This window comes from Babjeviella inositovora (genome assembly GCF_001661335.1).
Source record: "Babjeviella inositovora NRRL Y-12698 unplaced genomic scaffold BABINscaffold_1, whole genome shotgun sequence".
Lineage (NCBI taxonomy): Eukaryota > Fungi > Ascomycota > Pichiomycetes > Serinales > Babjeviella > Babjeviella inositovora.
The window spans coordinates 2102230-2116160 of NW_017566838.1; the positions used below are offsets into that span (position 1 = coordinate 2102230).

Genomic DNA, 13931 nt, shown 5'->3' on the forward strand with positions numbered 1-13931 from the left:
GCTCTTAACAGCAATTCCCCCAGCAAGCCGGTTCCAATAATCTCACCTTATTCCAAAAGCCTATTCCTTCTGTTCCTCCAGTTTTACTAGCTATAATTATGTTTGACAAACTCAAGCTCAAGTCTGCGGGGCGCAACCTCGTGCCTGCAGCTGCTCCCGTGGCTGCGGACGAGACGCCTGGTCACCGTGCCATCTACCAGAACCGGCGCAACTTCGGGGTGAATCTCGGCTCCTGCTTTGTGTTGGAAAAGTACATGTTTGGAGATCTCTTTATCGACGACTCCAAGGCCGAACTTGACTGCGTGGAGAGACAAGTCAAGGAGAACGGGGTTGACCAGACACGCGAGGCCCTCGAGGAGCACTGGAAATCGTTCATGACCGACGATGACTGGAACTACTTAAGAGACAAGCGGGTTAACTCTGTGAGATTACCGGTTGGGTATTGGGAGCTTGGGCGGGACTTTAGCAAGGGAACCCCGTTTGAGAAAGTTGCCGCGGTGTATACCAACGCCTGGGCGATTATCAAGTCGCTTATTGAAGCAGCTGCCAAATACGACATTTCCGTGTTGATTGACTTGCACGCGCTTCCGGGTGGGGCAAACAAGGGTGACCACTCAGGCCAGATCTTGCGCACGCCTGGTTTCTGGAGCTCCTCCACCTACAAAACCGTCGCCGTGGAGTGTTGTGGGTTTCTCGCCAAGGAGACAAAGAAGTACGACCATATATCCGGGATCCAGATTGTCAACGAAGCGGAATATAGTCACGACGGAAAGGATCAGAAGTTGTACTATGCCGCAGCCATCAACGCCATTAGGACCGTGAATGCGGATGTTCCCATTGTCATTTCGGACGGCTGGTCACCACAGCCATGGGCAGAGTGGCTCCATGATATGGGATCGCCACTAGGTGTGGTGCTTGACTGCCATGTTTATCGCTGTTTTTCCGATGAGGACAAGAAAAAAACGCCTGAACAGATCACTGCTGACCTCGAGCGCGACTGTTTGACGCTTGAGACCAAGGCTGACATTGTTGTGGGCGAGTACTCCTGTGTGATTGACGGGCAGTCCTGGGACCGTACTCAGGGCAACAGAGAAGAGCTTTGCCACAGCTACGGGAATCAGCAGCACCGCTGGTTTCAGGAGAGGGCTGATGTGGGATCCTACTTCTGGTCCTACAAGTTCCAGTACGGCGACGGCGGTGAGTGGGGCTTCCGGCCGATGGTCGAGCGCGGGTGCTTGCCACAGCCAGGCGAGGCAAAACTTCCGTCGGATGACGATTTTGGCCGCACCTTGGACCAGCACTATGGTGATCACCGTGAGTACTGGGATAAGCAGAATAGCAAAGAAAAGTACGAGCACGAGAGGTATAAGGCGGGGTTCACTACCGCGTGGAACGACGCGCTCGCATTCGCTCAATTCAACTCGTCACGGCTCGGCCGCGTCGTCGCCTGGATGCAATTTCGCAGGATCCAGCACGTACACGCCAGTGGCGATGGAAAATTCGTCTGGGAGTGGGAACAGGGCTTCGAGCAAGGCTTAAAGGCCTTCAACGAAGCTGCCTTTTAGCAGAAGCTACGGTTAGACCTATTTTATCTATCATCTTATTTTATACCAAGCAGATGAATTCTCCGAGTAGCTCGTATAAATCGCTTGTACATGGCCCGCATTGTGTCTGGTGTTAAGCTATTCCATTCTATATTTGTATTTTACAAGCTTGGATTGACGAATCGACAAATATCTTGTGACAAAATATATTTCATTCGTTTCAAGCCTCACTATTTTCAAGTTCAAGATAAGCTCTTACCCTTTTAGGTGTCAGATGACCCGAGTATAAATTCTTAACCTATAGTTATCGTGTTTGAATTCCTTAATACAAGTCAGATTTCTATGGTTTATTTCAAAATCAGATCTCGAGTTTCTCGAAGTTTGAAGTCTAAGCACACTCACCGCTAAACCCAGCGGGGTCTGAATTTCAGACACGTGCAGCAAATGAAACCAAAATTCAAATTGCGTTCCACGTAAAAAAATTAGAAATGGATATGAATGATAGAGCATCCAAGCAGCCATTATATGAGATGCTAAATGCCCTTTCATCAGGACTCTTCCGAAATCTTCCGGTCACGTGATTCAATTTCTGCATACTTGCACGACCACCTATGCACTTGTGCCAGCTATGACAGCGGCATTAAAATTTTCACTCGATGAAAAAAGGCAGACACAGCTTGTTCCTGCCTTTTCCCCAACTAACCCACAATGATGTTGAAGAACTCTATTTTTGGGGCTATCCGTTCCGTCGCTAGTGTCGCTCCTCGCTTGGCCCGCCCAAGCTTGGTCAGAACTGCCGCCACCTTCGACCGTACGAAGCCACACGTGAACATCGGTACCATCGGCCACGTCGATCACGGTAAGACTACCCTTACCGCCGCCATCACTAAGGTCTTGGCTGAGCAGGGTGATGGTGCTGCAAACTTCTTGGACTATGCCTCCATTGACAAGGCGCCAGAAGAGAGAGCCAGAGGTATCACCATTTCCTCCGCTCACGTTGAGTACGAGACCTCCAAGAGACACTACGCCCACGTTGATTGCCCAGGTCACGCGGATTACATCAAGAACATGATTACCGGTGCCGCCCAGATGGACGGTGCCATCATTGTTGTTGCTGCCTCCGACGGTCAGATGCCTCAGACCAGAGAGCACTTATTGTTGGCGCGTCAGGTCGGTATCCAGCACTTAGTTGTCTTTGTCAACAAGATTGACACCATGGACGACCCTGAAATGTTGGAATTGGTTGAAATGGAAATGAGAGAGTTATTGTCGACCTACGGGTTCGACGGTGACAACACGCCGGTCATTATGGGTTCTGCTTTGTGTGCCTTGAACAGCACCAGACCAGAGATTGGTTCTGAGGCGATTATGAAGTTGTTGGATGCCGTTGACGAGACCATCCCAACCCCAGAACGTGACTTGGAGCAGCCTTTCTTGATGCCTATCGAAGATGTTTTCTCCATTTCCGGTAGAGGTACCGTCGTCACTGGTTGTGTCGAGCGTGGTAACTTGAAGAAGGGTCAGGAAATTGAAATCGTCGGTGTTACCGGTAAGCCGATCATCACCACCGTCACCGGGATCGAGATGTTCAAGAAGGAGTTGGACTCTGCCATGGCCGGTGACAACGCCGGGATTTTGTTGAGAGGTATCAGAAGAGACCAGATGAAGAGAGGTATGGTTTTGTGTAAGCCAGCCACCGTCAAGGCCCACACCAAGTTTTTGTGCTCCCTCTACATCTTGTCCAAGGAAGAAGGTGGCCGTCACTCTCCGTTCGCCGAGAACTACAGACCACAGATGTTCATCAGAACCGCCGATGTCACTGTCGTCTTGAGATTCCCACAGGAACACGAAGACCACTCGGCGCAGGTCATGCCAGGTGACAATGTTGAGATGGAAGGTGAGTTGGTCCACCCAACCCCATTGGAAGTCGGCCAGAGATTCAACATCAGAGAAGGTGGTAAGACCGTTGGTACTGGGTTGATTACCAGAATCATGGAATAAGCGACGTAAACCATTCTCGTAAGGAATTCTGTATATAATCAATGAAATGGTTTTTCAAGAGATGTAGACGGCCACAGCTTCGGTAGTAGAGTGGGCTTCTTCAGGGGGTTAACGCTGAGGTATACAACGTGCTACTAAGTAGAGGGTAGCCCATGCTAGGTTTCGAGTTCTTTTTTAGAATAAGAACCACTGGACATCTTCGAAAAAGGGAAGAATACTCACCTGTATGAATACCTCACTCTAACTTTCGGCCAGGCCTTTGCGGTATCCGACGGAACTGCTCTGAACGCCAACTCGTGATCAGCGATAGTAAATTTAATTACCCCCAACCCTACCAATCACTAATGATCGATAAACCAGTATTAGATTCTTTCGTTTTCACTATTCGCAACTGTTATAGTCCCGTCTCACATATGCATGCCGTTACCATATCACGTGCTCTAATTTCTGATTAATTAACGCGCGATGACTCTTCCACGAAAATCCGATTGGATCTAATCAAAAAAACACTCTCTTTCCAGTTTCTCTTTCCAATTATTCTTACCAATTTCTCCCTCAATAGTCGCTACACACTACGTAACTACAATGTCCTTTGAACGCGAAGAACCAAACTATTACGGTGCTGGGCCGGCTCTTTTACCGACAGATGTCCTCCAGCAGGCTGCGTTAGACTTGATCAACTACCAGAACCTTGGCTTGGGAGTGGGTGAGATCTCTCACCGCTCAAAGCAGGCAGTTTCTATTGTTGATGAAACCAAAGTAAACCTCACCAGGCTCTTAGCCATTCCAGACACCCATGAGGTGTTTTTTATGCAGGGCGGTGGTACCAGCGGGTTTTCATCTTCTGCCGCTAACTTGATGGCTGCGTACGCGAAGCGCACGGGGAAGAAGGGCAAGGCTGCGTACGCGGTTACTGGCACCTGGTCTAAGAAGGCGTACGAAGAGGCACTCAGATTGGGGTTCGAGGCTGAGGCTGTGGTGGATGTGAAGAAGCAGAACGGCAAGTTCGGAGATATCCCACCAACCAGTGAATGGAAGCCAGTCAACAGCGATTACGCCTATTTGTACTACTGCGATAACGAAACTGTCAACGGGATCGAGTTCCAGCAGGTTCCAGAGGCGTACGCTGCAGGCGTGGAGATTGTGGCGGACATGTCCTCTAATTTCTTGTCACGCAAGATTGACGTCAGCCAGTACGGGTTGATTTTAGCGGGGGCCCAGAAGAATGTCGGTTTGGCCGGGTTGTCGATCTACATCATCAAGAAGAACTTGTTAGAGCAGGCTGGCGACGAAGAATTGAAGCAATTGGGCGTGCCGTTATCCCCAATCGCATTCCACTACCCAACAGTCGTCCAGAACAACTCTGCCTACAACACCATTCCGATCTTCACACTCCACATCATCAACTTGGTCTTGAAGAAGTTGTTGGCGCAGGGCGGGCTTGCCGTGCAGGAAGCCACCAACGGCCGCAAGGCTGCCGCTTTGTACTCGGTCTTGGACAGTTACCCGCAGCTCTTCAAGTTACCTGTCGCGACCGGCGTCCGCTCCAAGATGAACATTGTTTTCACAATCGAGGGTGAAGGTAATGAAGATGAGTTTTTGAAGTTGTCCGGTGCCCGTGGTTTGACCGGGTTAAAGGGCCACAGGTCTGTTGGTGGCATGAGAGCGTCGTTGTACAACGCTGTTACCGAAAAGAGTGTTCAGTCATTGGTTGATTTTACCAAGGAGTTTGCTGAGTCCAGGAAATAGAAATAGATAAGCTTGATAATGAACGGACCGGAAATGTAGGTTTGGAGAAGCGGTGGGTCTGGAATGCGGCAGGCACGAGAGGAGCAAAAGTGGCAGGACCGGAAACGGCTATAAAGTGCTATATCTAATGCGTCTGAAGTGAACAGCGTCAGTATCAGCGGCTTCCAGTTAAAGCATCCATGCTTGGTAGAGAACTAGAGGAGATAAGACGTTGTATATGAGATCACGGATATCTGTATCTTTACATAGTATAGGAGAGCCTTAAACCAGCAGAGTTCGACTTCGTTTTAGGAGAAGGGGTACACAGAGTATGGAAATAGCAAGGTGGGGAAAGCTGTACTGCGATCATCTAGTATAGAGACAGGGAATCTTCAAGGTATTAGGCATAAATTTGACTGCGAAGGAATTTCAGTGCAGGATATTATGATGCTCCGCATATGCATCTTTCATTGTATGGACACTGCAGCATCTGCAAGATAATCTGCCCCTTTATTGAGTTTTATGGGAGGAAACTGTCGTCCAAGTGGATGATCCAACCCAGAAAAAAAAAAAAATATCTAGCGATAGAAGTGTTACTGTACGCCGACCTACTTTTGATTCTAGGAAATTCCATCATTGAACACGTGGCTAAAACAAATAAGCTTATACCAACATGAATTGGGGCGGATATTCTCTAACTATGGTCAAAGATGGCTACTCAGAAAGAGGGTGCTATCTGACCGAACCAATGTTTGCTCTTGATATACGATAGGTCAAATATCAGCTCTAGTATAACCCTGAGGTTTTACCCTTATCCCTTTGAATATCCAACTGTTTAGAGAAGGTCTACCTTGCTTTTGAGTTTCCTAGGTGATCTCTTATTCAACTAACAAAATTGTTGCGTACTATCTATTGTGCGAGATAGCTATGGTTCACACAGCTAACCGGGACGCATAGAAGGCGAGATACCGCTGCAGCCCCGTGACCGAATTGTCTAATCTGGCTGCAACAGCTTACAATTTCTGTGCATCTCGTGGTGTAGCTCGGAGGTGGGATATTAATTAAATATTTTGGATCTTTTTGGATTGTAAAATAGTACCATTACTATTGGCTATGGGGGCAAATACATCAAAGGGTTGGTACGTAGCCACAATCATTGTGTAGGATATTCAACATCGACGCCACACTGATCTCCGGCGTAGAAGTGGCGCTGCCGTGACTTGCATCATTAATTGCATGCTGTCGAACCGCACAAATACTATTTCATGATCAAGGGATTGAACTTTCCGCTACTCTGGAGGTCAAAGTTTTAAGAGACTTGTATTAAATCCAGTAGAATCCATCATATCTCTACTTCGGAGCCTTTCCCACGACTTAGTAATCTGCTTAGTAATGGTCGTGCGCCACATAAAACACACGGCTCTTATCTCAGTGCCGAAACAACGCACACTTGCAGCCTCAGCCACTGGCAGATTAGCGAGGTACCTCTGAAAAGGTTCAAGCGGAATTGGGAGCGACAGTATTTATCCAACAACTTTGTTTCTTACTCTTCCCCTTTCTTGTAACCCGAGGCCTTATTTCTAAACTCAACCTCCTATTTATTCACTGCACGATATATTTTCCTAAATCCTAATCATTCTTTTGAGCTCAACCCTTCTCAAACAACTGCACTACACAACCTACACAATAACCTCCGACATACCTCACCTCAAATCCATACACCCTAATCACCTGCTATGTCTTTAGATGAAAAGACCAGTGTGTCTACACTTCCATCGTCCCGCCGCCACCTTCGTATTCTCGCTACCGCACTCCTGCTCGTCACGCTTTTCACACTCACCTCAATACCTCTCACGTCTCCGTTCCCACCTCGCCCATATCCATATGTGAGGTCTGACCCCCACCTCTTTGGAAACCCTGTTGCGAACCCCATCACTGGAGACGGGCCGACGTGGTCTCCCGCAGCCAGACACATGTCCTCAGGACACCGCGGGATGGTTGCCAGCGATTCCGAATTATGTTCCCAGATGGGTTCAGGGATCTTGGCGGACGGGGGTTCAGCGGCGGACGCAGCTGTTACGGTGGCGTTGTGTATTGGTGTCGTCAACTCCTTCTCTTCCGGGATTGGTGGCGGCGGCTTCATTATTTCCAAACCCTACGGAGCACCGGCAGTCTCCTTCGATGCTCGTGAAGTAGCACCACAAGCGGCACATCGTGACATGTACAAAGACCATGAGCATCTCTCCCAGTTTGGCGGGTTGGCCGTTGCCATACCTGGCGAGTTACAGGGCTTGTATGAACTCTACCGGATGCACACGTCCGGGGTCCTTAGCTGGGCTGATCTTATTGCGCCTGTAACGGCATTGTGCCATGAGGGCTTTGTTGCCAGCAATATCTTGGAGTTTGCGGCCAGCAGAGATAGCGATGTCTTCTTCGAGCTTAAGGAGTATTGGGGGTGGATTTTCCGCGGAGACAGACTTGTTCGGGAGGGCGAAATTGTCACCCGGCCAGAATTAGGAAAGACACTTCTGCTCATCGCTGCCAACGGGTCCAGTGCCATTTTCTATGATCCCGAAGGGCCAATCGTGCCATCTTTAGTGGAGCTTTCACGGAAATTTGGCGGGATTATTACCAAGGATGACTTCGCGAACTACTCCGTGCGGATTGAGCCAGCATTAGAGACGAATTACTTAGACCACGCGGTGTACACCACCAACGGGGCATCCAGTGGACCGGTGCTTATTTCTGGATTGAATGTTCTAAATGGCTATGGAAGTCAGAATAACGGAGATTTCTCTCTTGTGCCTTCCCATCGGATGATTGAGACATTCAAGTACATGGCCGCGGTGAGATCAAACTTGGGAGATGTGGTTGATTGGGACCACCAGGAGCAGAAAGTTAGACAGGAGAGAACCGCCAAGTTTTCCACCCCAGAATGGGCTAGGGAGGTCAGACACAACATTAGCGATTCTCGCACGTTGCCTTGGCAGGAATACAACTCGGCGTACCGGGTGGCAGAAAACCACGGAACAGCTTCGTTTTCCATCGTAGATTCCTATAACAATTCCGTCGCGATGACCTCTACGGTTAATCTCCTCTTTGGATCTATGCTTCACGATCCCGTCACGGGCGTCATTCTCAATAATGAGATGGATGACTTTTCAATTCCAGATACTACCAACGCGTTTGGCTTGAAGCCTGTGATCTACAATTTTATCTCACCCAGACGCCGCCCCCTTTCGTCTATGTCCCCGACGATCGTCACCAACAGTGATGGGACACCGGATTTGGTCATTGGCGCCGCTGGCGGCAGTAGAATCACTACTGCCATTCTTCAGGCGATTGTGCGGACCTACAGCTACAACCTTCCGTTGCTCGAGACAATTGCGTTTCCGCGTTTGCACCACCAGCTCTTTCCGGAAGAGGTGTACGTGGAGGAGCCTGTTTCCCAGGAGTTCATTGCGGGTTTGGAGGCCAGGGGGCACAAGGTGTCTGTTATTGACCATCTTACAGCCATGAACGGAATCAGAAAGGCCGAGGATGGGTGGATTGGGGTTAGTGACTGGTGGAGAAAGCGTGGGTGCGCCTCAGGGTGTTAAGGCCTAGGCCTGCGAGGTATGTAAAGAAATATATGGTACTTTCCGACTAATAAGATATTTTTAAGGTGTATTTAGACTGGAAATCTTACAGGCTGGAGATCTTACGGTTACCATGAAGCATCTAGTTTTCGAATCTATCTAAGGTCTTCATGACCCTGTTTAAACCCATTTCAAAAGGCCAGCCTTATGCGGGCGCATTCCACACTATTGTGCAGACGTATGTTTGAAACTTCGCTTTCGGTTGATTAGCTCTCTCCTAGTGGTTCTACATAAGTGCCGTGACTTTCCATCTATATTCCATCACGCACCCTCTTAGACCTTATATCTCACTACGTACACTTCCACGTTATCCGTATAACACACGATTCTCCAATACACTGCTCGCGTTCTAGTTTACTCTATTCGATGCTATCTTTCAGATTCCAGTTGTCCGAACCACATTTACTAATTACAATATATACAATCATACAGGTGCTTGCGCGACCCTTATGCAGACCTCTTCAAAAACGACTGGTATGCGTCCTGGTCAATCGTCACCTTCCCAATACTCCGCATCTTGTTCTTTCCAGCCTTCTGTTTCTCTAGTAACTTCTTCTTACGCGAAATATCCGCGGCGTGCAACTTCTGCAACACATCCTTGCGCTTGGCGCGCACGGTCTCTCTGGCGACGATCTTGCCAGCTGCGCGCGCCTGGATCGCCACCTCGAACAATTGGTTCTTGACATATGTCTTAAACCGTGTGACATACTCCTTGCCCCGCGATTGTGTCATGCTGCGATGCATAACCTGCGACAAGGCATCCACACTCGCACCGTTGATTAGCAACTCGAGCTTTACAATGTCAGACACCTCGTACCCTGCATCCTCGTAGTCCAATGATGCATAGCCATGGGTGTTGGACTTTAGCTTGCCAAAAAAATCATCCACAAGGTGCGATAACGGAATCTTGTACTTGAGCAAGACCTGCCCTGTGGTGAGATACGTCAACTCGACTTGGATCCCGCGGTTGTTCTCGCACAAGGTCATAACGCGCCCAAGAAATTCTGACGGAAACGTCATGATTGTCTCAACATACGGCTCGAGTAAGCTCTGTACCTTGCTGCTGCGGTTCTGGTCGGGAAAATCGTCCGGATTTGTGATAATCTTCTCCAGTCCATCCTTGTACAAAATCTTATACGGCACGGTGGGAGCAGTGATAATCAATTTGGCACCGTACTCCTTTTCTAATCGCTCCTTGAACACACTGGCGTGGAGTGATCCCAAAAAACCGAGTCTCCAGCCCTGGCCAAGCGCCGAGGACGTCTCCTTTTGGAGCGTCACCGATCTGTCGTTCAAAACCAAGTGTTGCATACTCTCGTCCATGTCGGCAAACTCCGTGCCCTCGGCCGGAAACGCCCCAACAAACACCATCGCCTTTGGCTCCTCAAAACCGGGGAGCGGCATAACCTTATTCCCCACGGTCATGAAGGTGTCACCAACCATGGCGTCACTGGAGGTTTTCATCCCGGGGACGATATACCCCACCTGGCCAGCTCTTAGCACATCCGTCGGGATTCTATCGGGATACATAATACCAACCTCCTTTACCTCGTATTTTTTGTCTGTGTGGAACGAAAAGACTTTCGATCCGCGTTTGAGTGTACCATCCACCACATGCACAAGGAGAATCACCCCAAGGTAGGAGTCATACCAGGAATCCACCAATAGCGCCTTCAACGGGGCGGTAGAATCACCAGTGGGCGGCGGAATCCGCTCAATTACCGCTGGGAGAATGTGTTTGCAGTTCAAGCCGGTTTTTGCACTCACTGCAATACAGTCAGTCCGATCAAGTTCAAAGGTGGTTTCCACCTGCTCCTCGGCCTTAGGGATGTCCGCTGCGTCGAGGTCGATCTTGTTGATCACCGGAATCAACTTGAGGTTCATGCTGTATGCGAGGTAAAAGTTTGCTACCGTCTGCGCTTGCACGCCCTGCGACGCGTCTACCAAGAGAAGCGCACCTCCACACGATGCGTACGAGCGCGACACTTCCGCGCGGAAGTCGACGTGCCCTGGCGTGTCCACCAAGTGGAGCAAGTAATCCTCACCCTTATAACGGTAGAAGATAGAGCACGTTTGCGCCTTGACAGTGATCCCGCGCTCGCGCTCCACGTCGAGCTTGTCCAAAACCTGTTTCGCGCCTGGTGGAATCACGCCTGTCATCTCCAAGAGCCGGTCCGTGAGTGTGGACTTTCCATGGTCGACATGCGCCACGATGGAGAAGTTACGGTAGTTTTCAATTGGAATGCGCGCGATTCTGGCGCTCATCTCAAGTGAATCGGGCTTTGCGAAGCGGACTGAGTCCTGGATACGGTTCGCCGATGTGGGATCAAATTTGTGCATCGAGGCTTCGGAAAGTGCCCGGAAGAGTAGGTTCCCACGGAACCTGGTCAACTTCCGTTTCAAAGGAGCGAGGAACATTGATAAAAGGGCTATTAGTAGAGTGTGGAGTTGTAGTTGGATTTTTTTTACGCATTCTTCCGGCATGTAGTGAAAAGCGGTCACGTGAATAATATATCCGGCATTTAATCTTTTGCTTCAGGGTAACAATTTTGATACACATAAAACGATGGGTGAGTTGAAATGGGTCGAGACTTATCCAGAACAACCCAAAGTGCTATGTCGTAAGTACCAATACACCATTTGGAATGTATTTTTCCGGTATTTTTCTCTGAGACCGTATGGCTAGCTGGATTTTGAATCCGAGCGATGTCTCCTACTGTTCTCATTGGCTGGAATATCAGTAGCCATCGGCAGATCAGCAACCATCGGCAGATCAGTCATCCTCTCCCTGACCAAGTACTAACCTCTAGTGAATTGGTTAACCGTCCCCGCTCTGAGCTCAATGACGTAGAGCTTGCTAAGCTCGAAGAGTATGAGTTTACACACGGACCGATGTCTATTCTCCAGCTGGCCGTGGCGAACCACACTCCCATCATCATTTCCTGCCGCAACAACCACAAGCTCATTGCACGCGTCAAGGCGTTTGACAGACACTGCAACATGGTGTTGGAAAATGTCAAGGAGCTCTGGACCGAATTCCCACGGAACGCGCAGGGTGCCAAAGAAAAGGGAGTAAATAAGGAGAGATTCGTTAGTAAGATGTTTTTGAGAGGCGACTCCGTTGTGGTGGTGTTGAAGGGCGCATAGGATGGTTGAGAGTAGTACAATAGTGTATATTAGGATAAATGTTCAGTTAGGCCCAGGAATAAGTAACGAGGGGAGAATGTAGGAGAGAGGTAGAGTAAAGCGGTTTCATATTCAGCTATATCATTTATTGATGAGCATAGTGTAGACTAGTGCAGTTATATAGAAAATTGGAGCTTAACGCAAATGCGGTACAAGGCTACAACATATTTAACGGGTAAAGCAAACCAGATGGAAAATGGATATCCGCCTAGTACGCATAGGTTAAAATGGTTGCAATGGTTACAGCCTGAATGAGGGGTACATTGATTTTAGATATACGATTGCATATTGGCCGAGTGTCGTATTATAAAATGCTTCAACAACTATACCTTCTCTACACTTCCTTGAAAGAGCTTGGTAGATTCTTTAAGCACTGTGGAGGGATCCGAGGGACCTCAAGTGGACTTCTCCCCAAAGGTTAGATGCCAAGAAACAAGCCTACCCGGGAAGGTGGACCTTCAGACTGCAGGGAGAGCCCACGATAACGATGGAGACGTATTCTTCTCACACACCAATAAACAATATGTGATCTTACATATCTTGAAAAAACGATTCAAACACCGGTTTTGCTTTCTTTTCAGGCTCCTGGGTCTTCGAACATCCCTCTTCCTGGTCGCTACTCTCCCAGTCACTTCCCCAGTCGTCTGAGTCCTCCGTTTCTGAATCAGCCTCGATAATGACTTTGATTTCGTTTACACTCGCCTCTATCAGCTCCAAGTATTTGGCATCATCGAAGCGGTCAGCCTTTCCTCGGTTTTCGATACTTTCAATCACCTTTTTCAATTTTTCCTTCTTGTCAGTCAACTTAGTTCTCTCTAGCTCTGGCAACGCATCTATAACTTTCTGCAACCTTTCAGCACGTTTGACCGTCTTCATGACGCGGCCATCTAACGTTTTGTAGTAGTCCTTAGACTGGGTCTTCAGGTTGGCCTTGCCCTGGGCTCGAAGCAAGGCCCCAAAACCCCCCTTACCACCACACACCTTCACTCTGACGTGCAAATTTATGAAATCACAGTCACTCATCATTTCGTTGATGCTCGGGAATCGGGTGACGGGGAGGCCATCGGCCGTGCAGACACAGCTCTTGGGCACGACAGCAGCGGGGAGTCGCTTTTCCACCTCCTGTTGTACGAAAAGCGTGGGAGTGTGGGGTAACACGGAGAGGGAGAGGTTTTCTATCCCTGAGATGGTTTTGATAAATATTTGATATTTCATTTTGATATTTGGAAGTAAGGGAGGCAGTTTCTGTGTGGAAGCAACATTGATATACAGCTCATGCATGTGAAATTTTCCAGACAAACATATACATGCCACATGCGGACTATCGTGAAAGTTGAACGTGATACATTACTCTGCTGATTCCACCGGAATCGGAGGAACCAGGATAAAGGTCTGATGGGACTTGGGCAGTCTGTAGCCCTTTTTGATAAAATACTGATATTCTACATATTATTATGCAGTGTTGGCACTCCATTAGTTTGGACATATAAAAATTCCTGAAAAAGCGACGAGATTGACACACCAGCATATGGAGGCGGTGACTGAAAATTATCCCACCAACCTGGATACGAGAAATTTTATTCAAACTGTCGAATAACCCAAGAGATATCTAACATATAGAGGAAATGTGAGCTTTAGTTTTCAATTATTACCATAAACCCTTGTAGAAGTGGTATTCTACAAGTTGACACGGCTTTAGGGAAACGCCACTAACAGTGAACTATTGCTTTTAGGAATATCATACACCAAGCCTTACAACTAGGCAAAAATAAGTAATTGATACCATGAGTGGTACAATCAGAGTGAGGTGCACGGTTGTATTCATGCAGGTACC

At 48.5% G+C, this 13931-nt stretch overlaps 7 protein-coding genes across 7 annotated transcripts; 5 read left to right on the forward strand and 2 right to left on the reverse strand.

The window, feature by feature from the left end:
• Window positions 1-44: 44 nt before the first annotated feature.
• BABINDRAFT_159538 (17-beta-hydroxysteroid dehydrogenase-like protein) lies at window positions 45-1834 on the forward strand. The gene has a single exon (XM_019127720.1). It carries the CDS (start codon window positions 99-101, stop codon window positions 1563-1565), a length of 1467 nt encoding a protein of 488 aa, XP_018988405.1. The 5' UTR covers window positions 45-98; the 3' UTR covers window positions 1566-1834.
• A 270-nt stretch (window positions 1835-2104) lies between these two features.
• On the forward strand, window positions 2105-3868 carry TUF1 (translation elongation factor Tu). The gene has a single exon (XM_019127721.1). It carries the CDS (start codon window positions 2253-2255, stop codon window positions 3543-3545), a length of 1293 nt encoding a protein of 430 aa, XP_018988406.1. The 5' UTR covers window positions 2105-2252; the 3' UTR covers window positions 3546-3868.
• A 170-nt stretch (window positions 3869-4038) lies between these two features.
• SER1 (O-phospho-L-serine:2-oxoglutarate transaminase) lies at window positions 4039-5608 on the forward strand. The gene has a single exon (XM_019127722.1). It carries the CDS (start codon window positions 4131-4133, stop codon window positions 5292-5294), a length of 1164 nt encoding a protein of 387 aa, XP_018988407.1. The 5' UTR covers window positions 4039-4130; the 3' UTR covers window positions 5295-5608.
• A 1191-nt stretch (window positions 5609-6799) lies between these two features.
• CIS2 (gamma-glutamyltransferase) lies at window positions 6800-8941 on the forward strand. The gene has a single exon (XM_019127723.1). The coding sequence runs from the start codon at window positions 7010-7012 to the stop codon at window positions 8870-8872; it is 1863 nt and encodes a 620-aa protein (XP_018988408.1). The 5' UTR covers window positions 6800-7009; the 3' UTR covers window positions 8873-8941.
• Window positions 8942-9251: 310 nt separating this feature from the next.
• Window positions 9252-11341, reverse strand: BABINDRAFT_159542 (GTPase). The gene has a single exon (XM_019127724.1). The coding sequence runs from the start codon at window positions 11327-11329 to the stop codon at window positions 9359-9361; it is 1971 nt and encodes a 656-aa protein (XP_018988409.1). The 5' UTR covers window positions 11330-11341; the 3' UTR covers window positions 9252-9358.
• A 178-nt stretch (window positions 11342-11519) lies between these two features.
• On the forward strand, window positions 11520-12161 carry SMD2 (mRNA splicing protein). Its single transcript, XM_019127725.1, has one exon. It carries the CDS (start codon window positions 11618-11620, stop codon window positions 12056-12058), a length of 441 nt encoding a protein of 146 aa, XP_018988410.1. The 5' UTR covers window positions 11520-11617; the 3' UTR covers window positions 12059-12161.
• Window positions 12162-12342: 181 nt separating this feature from the next.
• On the reverse strand, window positions 12343-13348 carry BABINDRAFT_159544 (uncharacterized protein). The gene has a single exon (XM_019127726.1). It carries the CDS (start codon window positions 13310-13312, stop codon window positions 12629-12631), a length of 684 nt encoding a protein of 227 aa, XP_018988411.1. The 5' UTR covers window positions 13313-13348; the 3' UTR covers window positions 12343-12628.
• Window positions 13349-13931: the final 583 nt, after the last annotated feature.

Bases quoted from the DNA above. Each gene is read 5' to 3' on its own strand.
- BABINDRAFT_159542 (XM_019127724.1), bottom strand. From the start codon at position 11,329: ATGTTCCTCGCTCCTTTGAAACGGAAGTTGACCAGGTTCCGTGGGAAC.
- TUF1 (XM_019127721.1), top strand. From the start codon at position 2,253: ATGATGTTGAAGAACTCTATTTTTGGGGCTATCCGTTCCGTCGCTAGT.
- CIS2 (XM_019127723.1), top strand. From the start codon at position 7,010: ATGTCTTTAGATGAAAAGACCAGTGTGTCTACACTTCCATCGTCCCGC.
- BABINDRAFT_159538 (XM_019127720.1), top strand. From the start codon at position 99: ATGTTTGACAAACTCAAGCTCAAGTCTGCGGGGCGCAACCTCGTGCCT.
- BABINDRAFT_159544 (XM_019127726.1), bottom strand. From the start codon at position 13,312: ATGAAATATCAAATATTTATCAAAACCATCTCAGGGATAGAAAACCTC.
- SER1 (XM_019127722.1), top strand. From the start codon at position 4,131: ATGTCCTTTGAACGCGAAGAACCAAACTATTACGGTGCTGGGCCGGCT.
- SMD2 (XM_019127725.1), top strand. From the start codon at position 11,618: ATGTCTCCTACTGTTCTCATTGGCTGGAATATCAGTAGCCATCGGCAG.